The sequence below is a fragment of the Bos javanicus genome, chromosome 28 (genome assembly GCF_032452875.1).
Source record: "Bos javanicus breed banteng chromosome 28, ARS-OSU_banteng_1.0, whole genome shotgun sequence".
NCBI classification, from domain to species: Eukaryota; Metazoa; Chordata; class Mammalia; order Artiodactyla; family Bovidae; genus Bos; species Bos javanicus.
Genome location: NC_083895.1, coordinates 43,457,750 through 43,476,866, shown reverse-complemented (window position 1 = coordinate 43,476,866; position 19,117 = coordinate 43,457,750). Strand labels below are relative to the sequence as shown.

Below are 19,117 nucleotides of genomic sequence, written 5' to 3'. Positions count from 1 at the left end.
GCTCCCACCCACCCCACCCTCTCCAACCCACACTTCAGGGAGGAACAGCTGGGGACTTGGTGTGAACAGAGCTAAGGTCAGGAAAACAAATAGAGGGGTCAGTTCTTACCTGTTACCCTGAAGAAATAAAATTCATATTTTATGGCAAAACAAGGAAAATGTAAACATAAAATTTTTCTCTGCCCTTTGGTCTCCTCTCTCCCCCAACCACGCATTGTATTAATAAGTCTGCGTTATGCATCGACCAAACCTCCCGGTCCACAGAAACAATTACTCAACCATGAAATGCAACATTCTCCTAGCACCAGCCAGACAAGTTTTTAACAGATAACATTCTTTCTTGATCTTGTAAGGGATCACAAGTCACTTAGATCTGGATTGTGTAAAGTGTTCATAGCACGTCATTTAATGTACAGCTGCTGCTGCTGCCAAGTCGCTTCAGTCGTGTCCGACTCTGTGCGACCCCATAGACGGCAGCCCACCAGGCTCCCCCGTCCCTGGGATTCTCCAGGCAAGAACACTGGAGTGGGTTGCCATTTCCTTCTCCAATGCATGAAAGTGAAAAGTGAAAGTGAAGTCGCTCAGTCATGTCCGACTCTTAGCGACCAAATGGACTGCAGCCCACCAGGCCCTTCCATTCATGGGACTTTCCAGGCAAAAGTACTGGAGTGGGGTGCCATTGCCTTCTCCGTTAATGTACAGCCTCTGCCTCAAAAACTTGTATAACTGTCCTTGGTTTCTAATGAGCAAAACAGCTCTCAGAGCTTTCTGAGGTGCTCTTCCCTGGTCACAATCTTCAAATTTGGCTCAAATAAAATTTTCCATTTCTTTCTTAGATCAGATGATTCATTTTCCATCAACACTATGGAAGATTTCTCTGAACGCGAGTCACACCACAGTGGGATTCTTTTTCTCTGGGGCTCTAGGAGCAGTGGGGGTTCTGGAAGCCCTGGGGAACCTCCTTAGGATGGAGGGGCTACTGAGTAGTCACTGAGGCAAAATCTTTACCATGAAGGAGGGGTTAAGAGGTGGAAAGTTGAAGCATTCTAGGCAGCGGCCCCAGGGACAGTAAATTCCAGAAAGGAAAATATTAATCTCTTTCCAAGAGGTTCCTCCCTCCCTTGGCAGCCAGTTCATACTCCAGGGCGAAGGGCAGAGCAGGCAAGTCAAAGGGGCCTGGTGGATCCTGTGGCTTCTCCCGCCAAGCAGTGTGATTCACGCAAATTATCTTAACTTGGGAGTTTCCATTTCTTACTATACTACATGGAACACTCACGCGCTTCTTAGGGTTGTGGCAAAGCTTAAAAGGGACAGAGTACACAGAGTGATTAAAGAGGCATCTAGGCATAGAGACACCCCAATATGTGTAGGGTGCTTCTACTTTATGTCTTTTGCAGAGCTCCCCATTGCATTGTTTATTGTGGAGATGCCTTGCAATAAATAGGCCCCTCTTTTATATAAATCAGGTCTAGCAAAGAGTGAATAAACAACCCCATTTACTAAGTGTGGCTTTCAAAGGTTGGAACTCAGAATTTCCAGGCTGTGTAACAGCCACAGCTCAAACATTTGGCAGCAAGTAATGGATTTCCAAGGGCAGGTCTGGGCTGGTGCTAGGTGTGGCCTGAAAGCCACAAGAGGAGCCCAGAGCTAGGCCTGGCCCGGGGGTGGGGTCAGAGTAGGGGTGGTACTGGGTGGGGCCTGGGGCCTGCCTGCTGGTGCTACCACACCCTACCCCAAGCTGCCTGCTCTTTTGAGTGCAGCGGAGTGAGTGTGCAGTCTCTGAGTGGAGGGAGGGCCGACCAGCGTATCTCCGTCTCCCTGGGGAAAGGTGCCGGTGAGGTGGACGACATGGCCTGGTGGAAAGCTTGGGTAAGTGCAGAGCAAGCAAAGAGGGAGGGTTCCCACACACTGTTGGTCTAGAGAGAAGTCAGCTCAGGCAACCCCTGCTGCCTGTGGGGCCAGGCACTGGACTGGGCTGCCCACTGGGGAGGAAGACAAGGAGACACTGCCCAGCCCCATGGATGCTCATGGCTGGAAACAATGGAAACAGTGGAGACGGACAGATAAAGGGACCTCAAAATGCAGCTGGGGAAGCTGCGGGGCTGAGAGAACCCAAATGGAGGGGTCAGGCTGCTGGAAGCAAGGGGGAATCGTGGTTAAGTGATAGGTGTGTTTGTGTGTCTGTGTGTGTGGTGTGTGTACAGGTTTACAGAGAACAAGGAAAACGTTTCCTTTGAGAGGGAACCGAATGTACAAAGGCTCAGAAGAGTGGGAAGCTTGGTTTTAAAGAGAAATAGGCCTGACGGTCCTGGATGGGAGGGTGGCGGATCAGGCGAGATCTACCTAGAGAAGCAGGACAGGGCTGGGTCCTACAGAGCCACCCATGGCAGGCAAAGGAGCTTGGGCTCTACCTTAAGAGCAGTGGGGAGCCACTGAAGGAACTTGAGCTAGAGAGCATCCTGATTGAACAAGCTGATGTTGGAGGCCTCATCAATGTCCACCCCTCACGGGATGGGAGGACAGCCCAGCCCACAGAGGTTTTGTACAGTTGAAATCTGTGAGTGAAATTTACAGTGACAGATGGCTGAGTTAGGAGGGACGACACATTTTGCCCCTAAGTCTCCTATGTCCAGATGAATGCACGAATTCTCAGGAATGTTTCACCTGGGTTTGAGTCCAAGGTGAGAACACGGAAGGGGAGGAAGATGGGGAGTGGGTGACATCCCCCACTCAATGAGGGGGTGGGGGGATGTGCTCCGCACACCTTCAATTCATCCCCAGGCAGCCCTGGGCTAGAAAGGCTGCTCTTTCCACTTGACAGAGGAGGAAACTGAGGCTCAGCGACATCTAATGACTTGCTCAATCCCACAGCTAGCAGACGGGGGTCTAGTGTGAACTGGGGTCTCTCTCTGTCCCCGCCCCCAGGCTCTCTGTGAGTCTCAGTGGGCAACCTGGGCTTATCCCAATTCAGGAAATCTCTTTGTCAGAAATATCACTTCCCAGGAGCTCTCAGATTCAGACATGCTAGGCCGGGACAGGAGGGACAGAGAGGAGGCCTGGGGCAAGGTAGGGTGACTGTCTGGCCCTGGCGAGGCAGCCAGGACAGCTCGAGGGCCAGGCTGGCCTCCAGCTTCATCCCAGCTGATGGGAAACCAGCCTTTGAGGAGGCAGATGTGTCAGGGAGAACCTAGTGCCGGGCACTTTCTAAAGTCAGCTGTTGCCCAGGGCGGCCTGATTCTGGGCCTTGCTCCCAAAATCAGGGGCAGGGTAAAGGCCCATCCCTGTGGCCCACCCAGCCAAGCAGGCAAAAGCCTCCTTGTAGGGACCTGGCCAACCTGGCGGGATGACAATGACACTTCCTGAGCATGTACTGGGCCCTGGACATTCTTGTGTCAATCTCTCACTTGGGCCTCAAGACATCTCTGCCATAGAAATGCCCGTATCCTTACTGACAGATGAGGAAATGGACGCACAAGGAGGATAAGACGGCGTCCAAGGTTGCCACGCTAGGAAATGCTGGAGTCTGGGTTAGACTCTGAGCAGTCTGACGCTGAGCTCAAACTCTGTGGGGCTTGGCAACCCACAAGCCAAGGGCATCAAGATCACAGGTGGACCCCAGGTGAGACTGGCTGAGCTTCCAGTGAGGGACAGATGACCTCTGAGCCTCTAACAAGACCAGGACTGGACCCAAGGGATGTGAAAGATCAGCTCGAGGGAACCTGTCTGTGCCTCTCATGAGAGGAAGTTTTGTCTCTCAAGTTCTCCCCAGCAGCCTTGTGACAGGAGAAGGCAAGGGTGTGGCAATTCACCTGAGACCTTCACAGATACATAATAGACAGAGAGTCACAAGCCAGACTGAGTCATCTTTTCAGTGAAAATGTTTCTGTATGGACTGGCCCGCTTTACACAAGACCCAGGAAGGACCTAGACAGACCTTTCCTCCAACGTGGTGGGGGGGTGGGGGGGGTTGGTCTTAAATAGAATATCTGGAGCTCCAACACCCCCTGCTCACATCCAGGGGTCTAATTCCTAGGAAATTGTCTTTTCACCTGTAAAACCTTAGTGTGGAAAGTGAGGCTGAGGCTTCTCACTGCAGTGAAATCACAAGCCTCGGAAAGCTATTTACCAACACTGCCTCTGGAGCACACCCTCAGACCCGCTGAATCCGTCACTCCATGGTGACTAGAATATGCAGCCTGGTGTGTAACTGCTGCACAGCCCCTGAGTGCCAGCCTGGGGCAAGAGGCAGGAGGAAAGCTCCCCCTGGGTGGCCCCAGAGCTTAGCACTGAGATCTGAGATGACCCAACACTCACGAACAACCTGCATTCCTGTGGGCAAGGTTTCCTTCAGGGAAGAGTTCTGGGAAACCTCAGTGTCTGGAAAAGGTTGAGTCATTGATAGCAGGGGGGCGGCAGACAGCTGAGCTTCTGAGTCAGGCTGTGTGTTAAGTCCAGCATCACCATTTACTAGCTGTATAGCCTTGCCAAGTTCTCCAAGCCCAGTCTGTGAAATGGGGCATTCATAACTACCTAATGCCACTGGCAAAGATGTCAAGAAGAGCATTGCATCTGAAGTACCTAAAGCCTCTAAAACACAAAGCCTGGCACATAGGACCTGCTCAAATCTTTAACAGTAGTAACAGATGCTTGTGACTCCACAAACAAGGGTTGTGATCTATGCGTGCACCCAGCTGGGCAACATCTGGGACCACACAGGCTCTCTGGATCAAATTGCCACAAGGAATTACTTCTAATAATTTCTTCTATGAAACTTGGTGCTAAAGAAGTAAAGTAGGAAAATCTGTCACCAGACATTTGAAATTCAAGCAAAGGATACAGAAAGGCTTCTTATCTTTTACGCAAAAATAATATCTTTACAGATATACCATGGATGGGAAGCTGCTCTGCATTTTCAGGATCTAGCTAGAGCCAGGAAGGAAGGAAGGAAAAACAGGAGGGGAAAAGGGAGGACAAAGGAAGGGAGGAAGGATGAATGGATGTGGTGACTGGATGGGTGGATGGATGAATGGAATGATGTGGGAGTGGGACATCTGGGTAGTAAATGAATGAGTGGACTGGTGGCTGGATAAGTGGAAGAGTAGATGAGTGGATGAGGGGTGGATAGGAGGAGTAGCTGAACAGGCGCGTGGGAGACCAAATGCAATGGGACTAAATTCCCTTCCATTTGAAGGGTCTCTGAGTCTCCTTCAAACTCAGTCCCCATCTCCAGTCTCCCTCCACTCCTTTATTGCCCATCTCCCAAAACACACACTTAAGAGGGATCATTCATTTGCACCTGAGAAATTCTGCAGAGCACCAGTCTCAGGAGCCCTCAGGCAAGACTTGGATTAGAGACTTGGAAATCAAGGGCCCAGGGACTTTGGTTATCTGGTTTATTTCACAACTTTCAGAACATTATGCTGTTTTTTCTAAAGCTAACTCTCTGCCCCTCAAGAGCCTGAGGACTTGGAAAGACCCTGAGCTGTCAGGACGTTCAACTGGGTGCCCTGGCCCTCTACTTTCTTATAAGCGCCCACTTCTCAAGAAGAGGGCAGATTGAGCTCAATCTGGCTTTCCTGCCTCATCCGCACACTTTGCAGGCAGCATGTCCAGCTCCATGAAGACTTTCCTTACTCGATCATTGTCCTTGCAGCTTTGAGCAGGGTTGTCCCTTCCTGTTGCCTGCCAGTGGTGCTAGAGGGACCTGGGGTGGCTGGGCCTGCTGCCTGCCTCAGATGGCACTGCCTAAGGGAGACACAGCCTGATTCAGAGCCCACGCCCCAGCACAGGGGCAGGGATGGGAGCGGTTTTGTGGCTCCGACTGGCGCCAGCCTGTTAAAACAAGGAGCCTTTCTGCAAACAAGGGGCCTTTCTGCAGAGGAGACGAGGCAGTCCCACAGAGCCCCCAGGGAAACCAGCAGTCCTCACAGTCAGGCCATGGTCTCTGGGGAACCCTTCCCTACGCAGCTAATGCCTTGGAGTGACCAACCCCTGGGTCATTCGGCCTCTCGGATCTCCTAAGAGATTCCATGGTTGACCCCTGTCACCCCAGTGAAGCCGTCGCTGGACTCTAAAGGATGCTCCCTCTTCAGCATCACCCGCCTCAAGCCCCTGATGATTCTTTTTCAGGCCAAGCCCCCTACTCTAACTCTATCCTCCCAAATTTTTTGTTGTTGTTGTTGTTTTTAATTTTCCTTAAAGTCCATTGATCATCACAAAAACCCAGAAAGTGCAAGTAAGGAGGAAACAAATGTCTACCTGAGGATCTAAGGACCCAGAGCTAGAAAGGAGACATGGCACAGGACGGGTGTGCAGAAGGGTTGGAGGCATGGTCCCCACAGGGCAGCTGGCCATGGGAGAGCTGAAGGCTGGAGTCCAGTCTCTAGACCCGCTTCTTGATGTCCCACAATCGACACGGTGGCTCTGGAAGTGGCCACAGTGCCAGCTACCTGTGAGGTCTTCCCCTACACTGCCTGAGCCTACAAGCCCCAACTCCCCAGGGCTGGCACTAGGGCTGAGAGCTGGGATTCCATCTCTTAGGGTGGCACTGATCCACTCCTCCTCAGAAGGCCCCTCCTTCCAGCCTGAAGCCCCTCCTTCCAGGCCTCCCCTTGACCAAGGCGCTAACAGGCACGTGGGGCCTCTGCAGCCCTGACAGGAGGGGGCCGTATGGCAACTTGATGCCGAGTGGACGAAGGTGCCCCTTCCTCAGCACAGTCTGCCAGAAACTAGCATGTCCAGAAGCTGCAGCCTCCACCTGCCCTGGGAGAACAGGCAGGTCCAGGATGGTTGGAGGCTCAGCCGCTGGTCGGCAGGGGCCGAGCTGGTGCCCGCCCCGCTGAGGCAGCTGCAAGGCACACTGCTTTCCCCGCTCCTGCGCTGAGCAGGCCTGGATTCTCTTGCAGGTTGAACAAGAGGGCGTTTCAGTGAAGGGCAGCCCCCACTTCAACCCAGACCCTGACGCAGAGACCCTCTACAAAGCCATGAAGGGGATTGGTGAGTGGCCTTGATACGGGAACTCAGTGACTCTCTGGGGCTCTGCCATTCTGCTCAAGACCCCTCTGCTCACACCCTTGGGAGTCAGGGTCTCCCCATCATCTACTGGCAGCCAGAGAATCACACAGGGCCCACCTTCCCCAGCACAGGTCTACAGGGGCCTGAAGACTGGAGGTGGGAGGGCGGTTGTGAGTAACGGGGGTGGGAAGCAGGAGACCACTTGCCGTGTTCCTGCATGCCCTTGTTGCAGGGACCTCCCCTCACTCAGCCTGAGCTTTCGCACTCGTAAAATAGCCCCAAGAACTCCGGGCCCTGTGTGTCACTGTGAATTTCAGATGGGACAATACTGGGAATGGTGGGGGCTGACCTAGTCCCAGGGGGCTCCAGCCAGGCAGACTCTGCAGCATCTCCCCGGACCCGGCTTAGGCTGGCCGCAGGGCCGGCTCCGTCCTGTCTCCAGCGTCTGCTTTCCTGATGGCTGGCTGGAGGCCCGCTGGGATTAGGATAACCCAGCCCAGACAGCCGTCATGTTGTCACCCTAGGCAGGATTTACCCTGTCACTGGCTCCAACTGGTGAACTGGGGCATTAACAAAAACTGCCATTCCCAGACAAACTAAGAAGGAATTTTCTGTCCTCTGCTTCCTATGAAATCTTTATTATTATCTCCATTTCCCAAAGAAAAAATGCAGTGGCTTGGAGAGCCACTGGCTTCCTGTCCACCCAGTCAGTGCACCGGGAATCAGATCTGGTTTTCTGGATCCTCTGTCCCCACCATCCCCCACAGTCACCAGCACGAGGGAGGTCAGGGCTGGACGTGAGCCCTGGGCGACGTCCAGAGCAGATCAGACGACCAGAGGGGCCTCAGAGCCCAGCACTGTGAGGCTGAGCCTGGGCTGCACCCACATTGTGTGGGCCAGGGGTGGACAGGTAGATTTTCTGTCTGTCTTGTCTACACCATGAAAATCACCAGGTTCGGGAGCTTTCCAGGTTATGCGTCCCCACTGCTTGGCCACCATGCAGCTGTCCTCCCTCCTCCCCAGCCCCCATCAGCCCCTGGGGGAAATGGGGGTGCTCATGCCACGCCCCTGCAGGGACCAACGAGCAGGCCATCATCGACGTGCTCACGAAGAGAAGCAACGCACAGCGGCAGCAGATCGCCAAGTCCTTCAAGGCTCAGTTTGGCAAGGTAAGGGCGGGCAGGTGTGCGCAGGTGGGCTGTGGAGACTGCTGCCGCCGGAGATAACCGGGGAGGCAGCAGCATGCTGGACAAGCTCCAGCTGACCAGGAGCCCCGCCCACTGGCGACACTGGCATTTGGGACATATGCTGAAAATATGGTGCATTTTCTCTCTGAAAATCAGATTTAACTCATCATCCTGTGTTTTACCTAGAAAACTTACTTACAGATGGCTCCCCACCACATGTTTCCCAACCTCTCTCTCACTTGCTCCCTTACATTTGCTCCAGGGCCCCACCCCTGAGCTATTTCCCTGCCTCTACACTTTGCTCGTCCAATTTCCTGAGCCTGGAAGGCCCTGTTCTTTCGTACATGCCAGGGATGCAGGGCAGACTTGGCCCTGTGCCGTGCGACGGGGTGGTCTCCTCACATTGGAGCTGCCATTCGCGTGCACTTTCCCTCTAGCCGTGGGGGGAATCCAAGGGCAGGGAGCACAGTCTGGCTTTGTCCCTCCTCCCGCTGCCCCCAGGACAGAGCCAGACATTGGTGTGCCAGCTAGAGAGAGTAATAAATGCGTGCAGAGTCGTGGTAGCTGGAAGCCTCCATCGGCACACATCAGTAATGTGGACATTTAACACAGAAAGACGAGTGGCAAAACCCAAGCACTGCATATGAGAAACCAATATGCTCTTTTAAAAAATAATTTCTCTCTCTTAACCTTCACAGCTATGTATTATTCTCTGCATTTGATGTTAGAGGAAACTGATGTTCTGAGAGGTAGGGGATGTTGTCCAAGTCCCCAGAGCCTGTAAGAAACAAGGTTGGGTTTGAAATCTAGATCTGAAAAGGCCATTGGTCCTTTAGTTGTGAGGAGATGAGCTGTGTGTGGCCTTGTGGCTTCTTGCAAACACAAGTGCCCTTAGAGGGAGACATGCATAAAGTAGATTTCTTAATTCATTTCACTCATTTGTTGAGTGTCTAGGGGCTAAATGACAGGGACTCGATGGCGAGTAATGACAAACTTGTATTTAGGGATGATGGTGTGTCCAACACTGCACTGAAAAAGGGCTTGGCATCTCTCTGCCAATCCCCTAAGCAATGGCATGAAGCAGGGATGCCATGGTATCTATTCCACAGGGAAGGATAATGATACTCAGAGAGGCTGAGTTGCTGGCCCAAGAAACCCCAGCCAGCACCAGCACATGGCAGAGCCTACTTGGGAATCTCGCCAGAGCCCCTGGGCCCCACCACCATCCTCGCCAGCACTCCAGTGGGTACAGCACCCAGAATATCATCATTCCCTCTTCCTGCCTTAGGATCTCATCGAGACCTTGAAGTCAGAGCTGAGTGGCAAGTTTGAGAGGCTCATCATAGCCCTCATGTACCCACCATACAGATACGAAGCCAAGGAGCTATATGATGCCATGAAGGTAACCAAGCAAGTTGGTTGGGGAAGGGGAAGAATCACTTACAAGGACTGAATGAGGGGATGGTGTCCAGGACTCCTTTCCCCAGAGAGCTTGGCACAGGGAGCTCCAAACTCTCCTCGAGCCACTGTTTGGAATGAGCTCAGCAAGCTAGGAGCTTGAGACCATAGGATGCATTTCAGGACTTAGTAGAACATAGGTTCTTCTGTCTCAGAGCAGAAAGAATTTGGTGAGAGACAAAGTGACAGATAAGTGATTTATTAGAATAGAAAGCTTGTGAGGCTAAGTGGGCTACAGTTTTATAATCAAAGGAAAAGTGGGGAGGGGGAGAAGACCACCTTCTTCCTCATTCTTGACAGGACGCCAAACTTCAATCATCATTTCCTCCTCCACGATGGGTAGGGGATTTTCTTGTTCCTAAATAGTCAAACCGGGACTGTCATGAAACAGTGGAAATGAGCAAAAAGGCTGTAATGTATACTAAAATATAGTAAATCATCTCAGTTTTCAATATAAGATCTCCTTTTCCTTAATTTTTGTTTTTAGTGCAGGCAGAAGAGCCTGTCCTGGCAATCATTAGCTTACTGAGCTCCCTGGGCAGGATGTGGGTCTCATCCCACCATTGTTTCATTGTCTGGGGGAATGTCTCATGTTTCTGTTGCAGAGTTTTGTTGCTAAGCAAGGCTGCTTGGTTTTGTGGTTAAGTAAACCTGTTTTCCTAAGTGACCATTAACTTACAGGGCTCTCCCACATTTTTTCTCTGTTGACCATCCCCTAGTGGGATTAACTGTTTAATCACCTACTTTGTCCCTTTACTCCATTCCTGTCACTCAGACTGCCACCAAACAGACTGACCTCCTGCGTCATCTGGTCTTGATAAAGCCAGAATCAGTCCTTCTCGGGACACCACTAGACCAGGTGTGCAGGAATTAGGAACCAGCCTCTGCTGTCTATGCCTGGTTCTCCAATTGCCCTTTACTTCCCATTGATCCTTTTGCATTTGAAGATGATTCAGGAGTCAGGACCAAGGAACAAAAATCATCTCCATGGAAAGGTCACTTACTGTGTACACGGACCTGCTGGGCATTTTACATCTATTCCCTCTACCCCCGGCGGGGGTGATTTATTATCCCTGTGTCCTGATGAGGATCCTTAGGCTTAGGGAGGTCGAGCAACCTGTTTGGGACCACCCAGCTATGGAGGGGCAAGCTGAAACCCAGTTTTCCCATCACATCACTTGCCCATAACAGCCACCACTGGAGACAAATGCAGGTGGATTCCTCTAGTAACATCCTCCAGCAGAGGCCTCCCAGCAGAGCGATGATGAGATCTTCCTAGGGCTCTTCCTCGTGCCTCTTGACAAAAAAAGGGTGTGGACATAGCAGGACCATGCAAACGGTCCTCTCCAGTAAGCAGAGATTTTTATCTACAGGGCATAGGAACCAAAGAGGGTGTCATCATCGAAATTCTGGCTTCTCGGACCAAGAACCAGCTGCAGGAGATAATGAAGGCATACGAGGAAGGTAAGGGGCCTGTCAAGAAGAGAAGATGTGGGCCCTGAGTTAAAGGCTAGCTTGGGAATGGCCATGAGCTTTGGCAGCGTAGCAAGGAATAAAGAGACAAGAAGTGTACTGTGCCGCATTGGAAAGGACTCTTTATGGGCTTTTCCACACTTGAGCACCCACTGTGTTCCAAATCCCATGCCTGATAGTGAGGTCAGATATGGCTCAGGCTTAGCCGCTAAGCTCCCTAAACTCACAGGCTGCTTGCTGGAGGGAAGGGCGTGCAGACACTAAACTCTGCCCCTTGAGAGTATGGCAGTGCTGCAGGCCACAAAATTTTTCAGCAGTGCATGGTGGGGCTGGTACCTTCCTGGCTGGGCATAGGCTGACCCCAGGGACCATGCAGGGCCCCATTTCAGCAGTGGGGGATGTGGAGCCCAAGCTAGCTATCGTGGAGTCCATGGTATGCAAGGCAAAGCCCTCTTCCTCAAGGTCTGGCTGGTGAGGAGTCTGTGTGAAGGTTCTGGCTTGATGAGCCACATGATGAAATGGAGCTTGCTCAGGCTCTCTAGACTGGCCCATCTCTGTGTTTTGAGCCTGGCCAGCAACCCATGTCTCTTCCTTGCCCTGAACGACAACCAGTGGGGAGCCTCTGCCTCTCAGACACTTGCACAGTGCAGACACTGTCTGTACCAAAGACTCATCCTTCCTAGAAGGCTTTAGTCAGGAGAAGTGTGGGAAACGGGGCTGAGAGGAGAAGAGCAGGTTTAAGTTTCACGGTCCTGATCCCCTGCAGACTATGGGTCCAACCTGGAAGAAGACATCAAAGCAGACACCAGTGGCTACCTGGAGAGGATTCTGGTGTGCCTCCTGCAGGTATCACAGCCCTGGATCCTGGGAACCCCTTGTCTGGGGGATCCCAGCCACTCCCCACTCCCAGAGAGCCGCTCTTGGCCAGAGCTGCTGGGGTTGGGTGAGGTGGGGACAAGGGTGTGTTACAACCACTAGGGCCTGGGCTCACTGGCTTCATCCCAGCATGGTTGGAAGGCCCTCATTGCAGAGCCCCTGCACTTCTCCAGGAAGCAGGAGAAGAGGGCACATCATTGGGCAGGTCCTGACCACCAGGTCCCATGCCAGGCATGGCGCTTACTTTTGCTCAATGAATTCCCCATCCCACTTGGGGCATTTCTTACAACTCTCATTTTACAGATGAGAGAGCCAAGGCCCAGATAGGATAACTATCCACCTGCCTGCCCAGCTGTCCCCTCCGCCCAGGCTGCTCTGCTCAGCCAGCCTACCTTACAGAGTCACCTCTCCTGTTCCTAGGGCAGCAGAGATGACTTGAGTGGTTATGTGGACCCAGGATTGGCCCTGCAAGATGCACAGGTGAGGCTACCCCTCAGCAGCTTCTGCCTTCCTGGCCACCTGGCCCCACCCTCTGCCATCTAGACTCCAGGCGGGACAGTGGGGGAGGAAGGGCTTTTCTGATGATGCTAGGCTGAGACCCAACTCAGCTTTCGAATCTGGGGGTGCTGGGCGTCCGAGGCCCAGATGTGTGCTTCCAGATCTCTGTAGATCTGCCTGCTGGCAGAGCGCTTATAACTGCCTAGAGGCAGGGTGAAGCCCAGGGCGAGGCAGGGCCGTTCCTAGAGCAGCCCGAAGAAGAGAATTTAACCATGGGAATAGCAGGCTCCCCGTCAAAAAGATGATGAAGGAGAGGAGAATGCCGACCTGGCAGGGTGGACCGAGGGTGGTCCTTCACCCCCTTGCTCACCTTCACTGGTTGTCATGGGTGTCCGCGTGCCAGGATCTGTATGCAGCGGGTGAGAAGATCTGTGGGACGGATGAGATGAAGTTCATCACTATCCTGTGTACACGCAGCGCCACACACCTGATGAGAGGTACGGGGGAGGCAGGGAGGCAATGTCAGGACCATGAGGGGTCGGTGCCTCTCCCTTCATACTGAATACTCAGTGTGACCACGTCAAGACATGGAGTTGGGGAGAGGGCTGAGGATCCCGGGACCCTTTTCCCAGCAACCAAGTGGAAATCAGGGGTGGTGAATTGATGTATAGTCTCTGATGTAAGATGTTGGGGGATGTCAGGCTGAGTGCACATGTCGGCTAAGAGAAGGCTCTCTCCACAGTGTTTGAAGAATATGAGAAAATTGCCAACAAGAGCATTGAGGACAGCATCAAGAGTGAGACCCATGGGTCGCTGGAGGAGGCCATGCTTACAGTAGGTAAGAGACGGAGCTCCATGCCCAGGTACACGTGTGCCTCCCAGCCCTGGGGCCCCGGGGAGGGGCAGCATCAAAGGGCAGAGGGCCCAGAGCTCAATGGCAAGTGCTGGGTCCCTGTGCTCACCATCAATCAAGGTAAACCTCCATATCAGCCCCCACTCAGCATGTACCATCCACCCAGGACACGAGCTACTAGGGAAGACCCAGAGCCCTCAAAGTGCTCTGTCCTGCCCGAGATCGCTCCCTGTGCTGCCCATGTAGTTCCCAGCACTGTGTGTGTCGTTGTGTATGAGTGTGTGTGTGGAGGTGTCTGAGTACATGAATGTATGTGTATGCACACACTTGCAGGATTGCGCAAGACCCAGGGGCGATGCTCACCCACAGCAGCCACACAGAGAACATTCTGGCTTTGATTGTGAAGGTCCGAAAATAGTCAACTAGCAGGACCTCAGTCAGGGGTCTGTTCCGTGCCTCAGTTGCTGACTGAAGAAATGATGAAGTGTAGTTGGAGTCCAAACTGAGTGATGGGTCGTCTGATGCTGGGGAACACTGAGAACTGTCCCCCAAGCATGAGGTCAGGTTCATGTAGGAGGACCCATTCCAGAGCGCATCCTGGGGTCCAGAGCCAAAGTGACAGGCAGAAGAGTCATTGCAGAATGAAGAACTGAGGCCCAGAGCAGAGGGACTTTCCTCCTCCCTACCATAATAGAGCCAAGGTCACCTCCACATCAGGTTGTCCCCATTGGTTGCCAAGTAGCCTGGGAGCTTCACAGTATGTCCTGGTCCCTAAAAGTTGATTGGGACATCTGACACTCCCCAGGCACCTTTGAGTGCTGTGATAAATGTAATCTATGCCAGACCATCTAAACATGACCCCTACTCCAGTCTCAGCTCCCATGGCAGCCCCTGCCCTTAAGCAACTCCTAAATAAATCTACAGGCAAGGAAAAGCAAGACTATGCGGTGCCTTTCTGGGCCCTTCCTGCTGATTACTCCTTGAAGACTCACATCACTGTCTTCACATGTGAGGGCAGGGCACGGCAGCGAGATCAAGTCACTAACACAGCGCCGTCAGGCAGGGTTCAAACTCGTGCCTGTCTCCCTCAGAGCCCTCCTCTTTCTGCTGCCTTGGGTCAAAACACCAACCTCCCCACCCAGACACTCAGTCTCTAAACAGCATCCATGGAAGAGAGTGTGGGGCCAGCTGCTCTGGAGCCAAGCCCCATGTGTCACAGGGGAATTCATTCCGCAGGGGCTCTGACAAGTGACACTCAGAAACCAGTGGTCCCACAATGGTGGCTCCTCCTTGGAGCTGTGTGGATGGACTCTTAGCGGAGCTGTCTCTGGAATGTCAGAGCCCAGGGACTCCCTTGGCGGGGCTGTGGTCCGATGGGCCAGACCAAGCCTGGGGCCCCAGTGCGTGTCACATCCTGCCCTTCTGTCTGCCTGCTCCGGGCCTTTGCACCTGTGGCCAGTCCCTGGGCTTCCCTCCCTGCCCCACCCCTCCTGACACAAAGCCTTCAGGACTAGGCAGAGCACCAATAAATAGGCCGAGATTTGCACAACCCTTAGGACCCAAAGCAAGACATAAATAAAGAAACATGTACACAACGCTGCCCACAGCCCCTGGTTGCTAACAGAACTTTCCTCTTTGCAGTGAAGTGCACCCGGAACCTCCACGGCTACTTTGCGGAGCGCCTTTACTTTGCCATGAAGGTAACTGTTCTGTTTTCTGCGTGCCTGGCCCTCAGTCCTACATGGCACCAGCCGCAAAGCCAAGGAGCTCAGAGCCACCACCCAGTTCTTCCACACTTAGGTCTCCTCTTATCCCAGCCTCTTGTGCATCAGGCTGGTTTTAGTTCTCAGTGGGCAAATCGAGGCTAGGGAAGGGAAGCCGCATCTCCTGAAGGCTGGATCTGGGCAGGTGCATGCCCAGGTGTTCATGGCCCTGAGCTTTCACCGCGGTCCTCTGACACTTCATGGTGCAGTCCGCCCTCCCATCTGCCCTCCCAGAGATGGCGAAACCGAGCTCAAGGTCACGTAGCTGATACATGGCGAAGCCTTGATTTGAACCCAAGTCAGTGCAATTGTCCTTTTAATTTATTTATTACTGTCCAAGTGGCTTCCTTGAGAAAGCACAGGATTGCCAGGAGGTCAAGGCACCCTTTGAATGGACACATTCAACTCTCCTGTGTGTGCCAGAGTGCCGATCTGGGTTTGCCTACTGTCCAAAAGGCTGCACTGGTCACTCAGACAGCTGTTCAAATGCTCGGATTAGGTGCAGGTTGTGGTATCTGGACCCACATTGGAAGATAGATAGTCAAAATAATTCCTGAAGGTTAAGGTGAGCGCCCACCTCTTCTGATTGGTGGATGTTAACATTACCTGAAGCAAGAACCCCAGACTCTCTGGCTACATCTGGCCAGGAAAATGAAAAAGGCTGTGGGATCCCTGTGGCCCTGTGGCTCCTTCTGACATAAGAGTGTTCAAGGGTGAAAGTGAGAGGGAGGGTTGTGCCTGTGAATTGTCCAGTTAAGCAGAGTTCACGATGTTGCTGCCCTAGGAAGAGGTCTTGTTCCTGGAGCAAAGAGAATTTGTGTCCAGAATCAAATCAAACACACACTGCTTCACTGTCCTTCCTGTTTCCCCATCCCCTACAAAAGCCCCCGGGACCCAACATAGACTTGTCATTGTCACAAAGGTGGACCAGGAAGGCAGGAAGTGATGGTTGATTGCTGTGTTTTATCCAGGGAGCAGGGACTCTGGATGGGACCCTGATAAGAAACATCGTTTCCAGGAGTGAGATTGACTTAAATCTTATCAAGAATCAGTTCAAGAAGATGTACGGCAAAACCCTCAGCAGCATGATCATGGTGAGTCATGAGCTCCCAATTCTAACACCAGTTTGAAACAGAGACCTTGCTGGGAAACCCGAATGCTGTGACCAATGCCATCAGTCACATGTGTCCATCCCTTCCCAGGGAGTATCACACTTGCATTCATTGCTGTGTGGTACACACAGGGATCACAAGGAGGCCGGTGTGACTAGTGGAGGTCCCTGTTCACCCAAAAAGTTAGCTTTGCCTTTGTGTTACGGTTACCCCTTTGAAAATGACACACCAAATCCTTGCAGAATGAACCATATCTGAAGAGTCAATGAGAGTAGTTTAGTAGGAATTGAGGAGTAGCATTCGAATACAGATTTAAGTAATCCTGGCAGCAACATTTAAAGGAGATAAATCATATGAGCTTCAGTGGGTTGCCTAACATGATTCCCATCAGTGAACATTCTAGAGTTGAGAAAATGCAGAGCAATTATCACACTGCTATAACTTTAAGAGAAATAGCTCTTCTAGCTGTTAATGTCAATTGAGGCCTTGACAGTTTCATTAACAAAAGTCAAGTCATGAGAAATATATCCCTAAGTCTTCACTGGCTACTAAGTCAAGTCTAGTTATTCTACAAATGCCTATTGTTCACTATACTTTTCAAGAAACACATGGCTTATGAGACGTTAAAAAGATATTCTCCCTTTCAGAAGTTTCAGAATGCAGCAATAGGCGATCAGGGTGAGGGGTGGGGGTGCGTGGTGGCAGTAGGAACAGCCTGAAATGGAAAACAAGGAAAGATAGGTGACAGTGAGGGGGTGGTGACATAGGAACCAGTACAAGCATGTGCCAGGACTCCCCCCAGGAAGCACAGCTCCTAGTAATAAGAGCTCCTGATGGAGGCGACTCCAAGCCAGGTCAATGTCCTTCTAACCAAACTCCCTTCTAAATCTCATGTCCCTCCTGTCCTCAGGAAGACACAAGCGGTGACTACAAGAATGCCCTGCTGAACCTGGTGGGCAGCGACCTCTGAAGCTTCAGAGGGACAAGAGCAAAGGCTAAGAAGGCAGAGTCACTGGGTCCTGCTTGCTCAGCCTTGGCCATGCAGGGGGTGGGGGTGGGGTGGGGGAAGCCACAGCACACCTTTCAGTCTTCTATCTCCCAGCTTCTAGCACTTTCCACCCGGTTTCTCTGATCCAGAAAGAAGGATCAGCCTGGGACTCGTATCTCTACTGTCCTTCCAAGTCAATTCCAAGTGTGAGCACATTGCCAGCCTTAGGATATACTGTGCCTGGTCTAACAAATACCTTGATGTGAAGGAGTCTGCAAGAGCTCATAATCGTTTCTTTCTCCCTACACAAGCGCTTCCCAAGCCTGCCTGGTCAGAACCCCCGAGGCACAACTTACATAAAGACTCAGCCCCACCCCCATCTACTAATCTAGATCTGAAGAGAAAGGACCAGAGCATACGGAATTTTAATAAGTGTCTCAGCTGACGTGCTTCTCTTTCAGACAACCAGAGAAGGCTGTGAGAACCTATTTGTTTCAGAGCACGTACTCACGGGCAACTGAGAAAGGAACGCATATATCCAGGCCAGCTGGGCTGTCTGACGTTCATTCACCAGCTTCATCTAAAAATACTAGGCTAGAAGAGGTAGAAGAGAAATTTTCTCATCATCCTCCCAGCAGAGAAAGCTGAAAACTAATGTCCTGACAAGGACACTGTGTTCTAAGAGGCTTGGGCTTCTCTAACTCTTGACAAAATCAGGTCCTCTTTCCTTTCATGACAGAGCATGGAGAATCTCTAATGCTAACCAGTGGCAATGGCAACTGATCACAGGAGAAACTGAGATGCCTGTGTTGAGCTTTTCAGACTAATAAAGATTTTTACAATGGAATATACGTGTCTTTGGATTTTGGGCAGTAACCAAAGAAGGACCACTTGAATTAGCCAAATTCTACCCCATTGAGTCTACTCTCCTGATTATGCAATCTAGGGCCACAAAGCTTATCTTTTTCCACTAACACCATTTCTGATCTCTGAATACAGCCCACATATTCTGCCAAGATTTCTTCTGTCAAAGCCAAATGTCCCTGATCCCTTCACCTATGCCTCCTAAAGCCCAGTTTGCAGCCAAGTCCTCTGAACATGCTCTGGCTTGCAAACTCCCTTTTAGAATACAATCCCAAGGAACTGGGTTTGTTTATTGGTTGGTTGGTTGGTTGGTTGGTTTTTTTCAGGGATAGACAATAAGATCGTATGTGTCCATGTAGGGTCCAGGTTCATGCCGCCCTGGGGGGGTTTCAATCCATTTACAAGCGTCTTGTCAGAATGCCTGCAAGGGATCCACGGGGCAGGACTGGGCTTTCCTCATGCAGGTCATCATATCACAATAATGCTTTGTTAAAGGGCAGATCATTATGCAGCTTCAGGAAGGAAATACCTGGGAGTGAGGAGTGAGGCAAATCAGTGGGGATTTTAAGTTCACATAGAGGAGAGGTAGATTCTGGCTGTGCATTGCACTGGCTCTGACTCTGACCAACACTTCACATGTGCAAGTGTGTGTGAGAGAGAAAGCCTTAGATTCCTTAGCTTTTCCTGCACGGGTGGAGACTCGGTTGTAATCATTGCTTTCAAGTCACCCCAAAGCGAGTGGTAGAAAACCATCATTTATGATGCTCCTGGGTTCTATCGGCCAGGAATTCAACTGGAGCACAGTACAGGTAACTTGTCTCTGCTTCAGCAAGACTGAGGACAGTGTTGGGAAGACCCAAAAGTCAGGAGAACACTAGGGCATGTACTGGAATCATCTGGAGACTTCTTTACTCACAAGTTGGGTGCTGCTGAGATGGCTGGAAGGCTGGGCTCCTACCTGCAGCTTCACCAGGATGGGGCTCCAGGTGGGAGCATTTCCATGGTGGCTCAGGGCTGTATCACCTTCTGTG

General features: G+C 51.8%; 1 protein-coding gene across 2 annotated transcripts; it reads left to right on the top strand.

Annotated features, from left to right (window-relative positions):
- Nucleotides 1-1,677: 1,677 nt before the first annotated feature.
- LOC133240554 (annexin A8) lies at nucleotides 1,678-18,069 on the top strand. 2 transcript variants are annotated; one of them, XR_009734255.1, is made up of 13 exons: nucleotides 1,732-1,869; nucleotides 6,906-6,996; nucleotides 8,089-8,183; nucleotides 9,490-9,603; nucleotides 11,033-11,123; nucleotides 11,899-11,978; nucleotides 12,429-12,488; nucleotides 12,910-13,003; nucleotides 13,249-13,344; nucleotides 15,001-15,059; nucleotides 16,094-16,216; nucleotides 17,145-17,825; nucleotides 17,962-18,069. XR_009734255.1 is itself a non-coding variant. In XM_061405590.1 (12 exons), exons 1-12 carry the CDS (start codon nucleotides 1,849-1,851, stop codon nucleotides 17,202-17,204), a joined length of 984 nt encoding a protein of 327 aa, XP_061261574.1. In that variant the 5' UTR covers nucleotides 1,678-1,848; the 3' UTR covers nucleotides 17,205-18,069. The 2 variants fall into 2 exon arrangements, 1 of the variants encoding a protein (XP_061261574.1); XM_061405590.1 differs by having other exon boundaries at nucleotides 1,678-1,869; nucleotides 17,145-18,069.
- Nucleotides 18,070-19,117: the final 1,048 nt, after the last annotated feature.

Bases quoted from the DNA above. Each gene is read 5' to 3' on its own strand.
- LOC133240554 (XM_061405590.1), top strand. From the start codon at position 1,849: ATGGCCTGGTGGAAAGCTTGG. The intron at 13,345-15,000 runs GTAAGAGACGGA...TCCTCTTTGCAG, and splicing joins GGAGGCCATGCTTACAGTAG to TGAAGTGCACCCGGAACCTC. The intron at 15,060-16,093 runs GTAACTGTTCTG...TGTTTTATCCAG, and splicing joins GCCTTTACTTTGCCATGAAG to GGAGCAGGGACTCTGGATGG.